The sequence below is a fragment of the Prosopis cineraria genome, unplaced genomic scaffold, assembly GCF_029017545.1.
Source record: "Prosopis cineraria cultivar Desert tree isolate PC_DT_omini unplaced genomic scaffold, ASM2901754v1 PC4, whole genome shotgun sequence".
Lineage (NCBI taxonomy): Eukaryota > Viridiplantae > Streptophyta > Magnoliopsida > Fabales > Fabaceae > Prosopis > Prosopis cineraria.
In genome coordinates, this window is record NW_026555335.1 from 16,255,169 (window position 1) to 16,259,341 (window position 4,173).

Genomic DNA, 4,173 nt, shown 5'->3' on the forward strand with positions numbered 1-4,173 from the left:
AAATATAACTAGGAATTACAGCTAAGTGCAATTAAGGAGGGGTGATATTGGAAAAAAATTTAATTGTTACTTCGTTGTTATATATTTAGATTAGAATCAAATAAGATTTTAACATTTTGTCCTATAATTAAAACTGGAAGGAGCACTGCATAATGGGTTATTTGGTGGATTAATTAATAACTTGAATGTTGGATTTATATTCATTGACTGTAAGAGAAAAGGTGCTATCGCAAGATTGCCACTTCTAGTTTCCTAATAAATATGCCAATTTCCTAATGAACTAAAGAATCCAAATCATATGTGAATGAGAAGATTCTCACGTAACAAATTACCCCTTTTTTTTAACCCCATTCTCCCAATTTTTTGTTGTTTTGAGTTCTGGCACAAGGATTAAGAAAGACAGTAAAAAATTTTAAAAAATAAAAAATTATAATCGAAAATTTATATAATTATATTATGTCTTCTAAATCATTTATATATATATATATATATATAATTTTTTGATAAAATTTTTAATAGAAATGTAAACATTATATTAACATTTTTTTTGAAAGGTATTAAATCAATTTTTTATAAAAATTATTTTTCTTTTGAAAAAAATTAACATTCATTAATAATGTTAACCTTCAAGAACTAACATATTTAATTGTTCAAACTACAATGATTTGATTAAAATAAAATAAACTATAGGGATTTACTGCAAAATTGAGAAATTAGAAGGACTTGCAGAATGACAACAAATAAAATGGGACCCTAAACAACAAATAATTGGGATGGAGAGAGTATTATTACAAGAGTGATGAATGAATTTTTAATCTTCAAATGGAGCTTTATAATTTAAATATCTTTATTCATGCAATATAAATACTTTTTAAAAAAACAAATGTGCATCATACACTCTCTAGTATTTAATATATGACAAAATTTGAAAGATTTTTCATCTTTAATATAAGGCAAAAGTAAAGTATTATTTTTTAAAAAAGTTATCCCTTGTTTGTTTGTTATTATTTGAATTCTTAGATAATGATTTATTATAATTATTAATTGTAAGAATAAAATTAAAAAATTATACACACACATGTTAATAAATTTAAAAAAATAACTATATTTTTTAATAAGTATGAAGTTAATTAAATTTATTTTATATTAAAAGCAAGAAGGACTCTATAGCTTTTGGTAAAGAACAAATTGTGCCATGAGATCTTAGCTGTTAATCATCTCCAATGTGATATGTCCTTGCTTTTATCAACTCACAGGACGAGATTTGCTTTTTTTTTTTTTTAAATAAGAATTGCGTCATCTTGTTCGCATTCAAAATTTAGTATTTTGACACGGTGTAACAATTGGTAGGATAATTTAACAACACTTCTTCTATTACGTAAAACCTAGTATTATTGACTTGCCTCGCATTTAAGGAAACTTATTAAAAAGTCAGATTAATATAGATCAAGTCAAAATGATTGAATGATTTATTTATTTTTTGAGGGTAACTTTACCACCAAAGCTGCTGTATTTCTAAGACTAAAATTTAAAACATTTGATTAAATTAAAATTAATGAATATCTTAAATTTTAAACTATTGTGCTCGAAATTTAAAAATTAAGAATAATTTTATTCACATTTTAAAATGTAAAGGTTTATGATACTATTTATATAATAATTTAAAATTTAAAATATTCATTAATTATTAAATTAACATAACTTTCTCATTAGTTGAACTAAACATCTGGTTCCATTGTTAACGTTTTCATCAACACATCTAAAAATAAAACTGGAGAAAATTGAGCAAGACGAAGAATAAAAAACATAATGATCTTTAAATAAATGAATAACACATACATGTAAAGCGACCAACAAAGATCAAATCTTAAAAAAAAAAATGTTTAAGAATTAGTATGGCGAATTGGAACAATGAACCTGGAGGTGAAACTGGGGGGAAAATCCAGGTCTTCGTCATCTTCTTCACTGTTAGCCTCACTATTGAAATTAAGAGCATAGCTATGTTCATCATACTGAAACCTGTTCTTCTGCTTTCTCAAATTCATCTTTCTAATGAACGTCTTCCATCTAGGCCCTGCAATTACTTCTGAACCCTCCTTCATCTTCCCCAACTTGTTCATCAGCCACCCTTCTCCTCCATCGCCGCCGTCGTTGTTGTCGTCGTGCTGCCGCCGCCACCATCTGAAACTAAGAACTCGGAAACAGCCACACCCACTACCCTCCTGTTCATGCTCATAGAAATCTTGGCCGTGTTCCACCAGTGGCCTCTCCTCAAAAGCAGACATGTTGATAGAGATACACAGATATTGTATGGTGGCTTTTTATTTATCAGAGAAGCATTTTATAGGATTCTTGGAGGAAATGTCCATGAAAACCAAGCTTAGCTGTCCACAGTTTTAAATTTTGTTTTCTTTACTAGCTTTGTGTTTCGGTGAGTCCCAAGGAATATCTATACATTTTTTTTTTTTGCAAGAAAGTCAAGTAGACAAATATATACAATAAAATGCAAGAAAAAGAAAAATTAAATGACTAAAGTAGCTTTGGGAAAATAATATTGACTAAAGTCAATCCAACTATCTCACAAAGTTACACCAAGCAATAGTTTTATCACTTTAACCATTAATTGACTAGAAATGAACATCAAAAATTATAAAAAAAAATGAAAAAAATATTTTTAATCTTTTTTGAAATTGTGTGGGTCTTTATTTGTAATTTTTGGATCATTTATTATAATTTTTTCCTCCTTTTATCTAATTTTGTATGTTCTTTTTTGTCCTTTTTAAGTCATTTAATAATCAAAATTAACTTTTTTTTAACAGTAAAGGTCAAACTATATTATTTTTAAAAGTTGAGGAAATAATTTGCCTAATAAATTAATTCAAATCTATAGCACTATTAAACTTAAAGTTTAGAGGGTAATTTATTTATATTTTCTAATATAATTTTTTTCCACACACAATTTAAATTCCCACTAGAAAAAACCAAATCTTGATAACCAGAATGAACTACCTTGGCTAATATCTATATATAGATAGGAATTGTTCACTAGTACAAAATATAAAATTTATGGAGTACTTTTTACATCGGTTGGAAGGCAAACGGTGTAAAAAATAAAGGCGGTGGCATTAAGGACTACTTTGGAGCACCTGCACGTCCCAATTCAAGAGGTATAGTGACTAGAGAAGAGCTTGATACATTGATATCCACTGTGAGGCAGTAGACTAAGGATGAGTTTGAAGCTTCATTTGCAGCTCGGCTTCTACAAATGAAAGAGCAAATGAAGGAGGAGATGATGAGCATGATGAGCTCATGATAAGAGACAACTGCTGAACCAGTTCATATGTCTCCTGCATTTCATAGTACAAAAGGGAGTAATATTCTTGAGCATGTGTCAGAGGGTCCTTCTGGTGACATTGATGAACCATGTGAGATATTTCTAGAAGATCCTGATAAATGCCTAGTTGCTCTTGGTAGCATCTATAGCTTGGGGTCAACCATCCACCACAAGCAAATTCAAGATGATCAAGTAAGAGTGGTGGTTGCAGATCCAAAAGTGTCAGATGCTTTGGTTTCATTCCCTACTGATGAGGTGAAGACTGTGGTTGAAGTTGTTGACAATTTTATCCTATGACCCAAGAGACTTGTGAATCTAGTTCAAGCTGTGGTACGAAATTTCATGAATTTTTATTATGTAGCAACTTCCTAATATATGTTTTTTATTAACTATTTCTTGTCTTTTTATTATGTATAAGCTTTCTTTGCCGAATCTCCCAAAGCTTTCACAACCCTCGTTGACTCCGCATCAGCGAATGATCTTAATGGCGTATGATTTATCATTCGAATTCAAGAGTTTAGAAATGGATCCGGAGGTTGTGGGCAAGAAAGACGTGATAGTTACAATTGAACGGGAAGATTTGGTTCGACTTCTATCTAATAATCAGCTTACCACACCACACATTGAACTATTTATGATGTAAGTATATTTTTCTTTAATATAATTGCATTGTTGTAAGTAAACTTAATCATCAAGTTTAGTAAACTAATATAATTGCATTGTTGTAGGTATCTTCATCATTTGTGCATTACATCGGGCAAAGGTGATAAGTTTGGATTCCTTTGCCCTCATCACATGACAGAGAAAGGTAATACTCCAGAGTTAAGGGCCGCATACCT

At 29.8% G+C, this 4,173-nt stretch overlaps 1 protein-coding gene across 1 annotated transcript; it reads right to left on the minus strand.

Annotated features, from left to right (window-relative positions):
• Positions 1-1,806: 1,806 nt before the first annotated feature.
• Positions 1,807-2,325, minus strand: LOC129308013 (uncharacterized). The gene has a single exon (XM_054948968.1). It carries the CDS (start codon positions 2,283-2,285, stop codon positions 1,884-1,886), a length of 402 nt encoding a protein of 133 aa, XP_054804943.1. The 5' UTR covers positions 2,286-2,325; the 3' UTR covers positions 1,807-1,883.
• Positions 2,326-4,173: the final 1,848 nt, after the last annotated feature.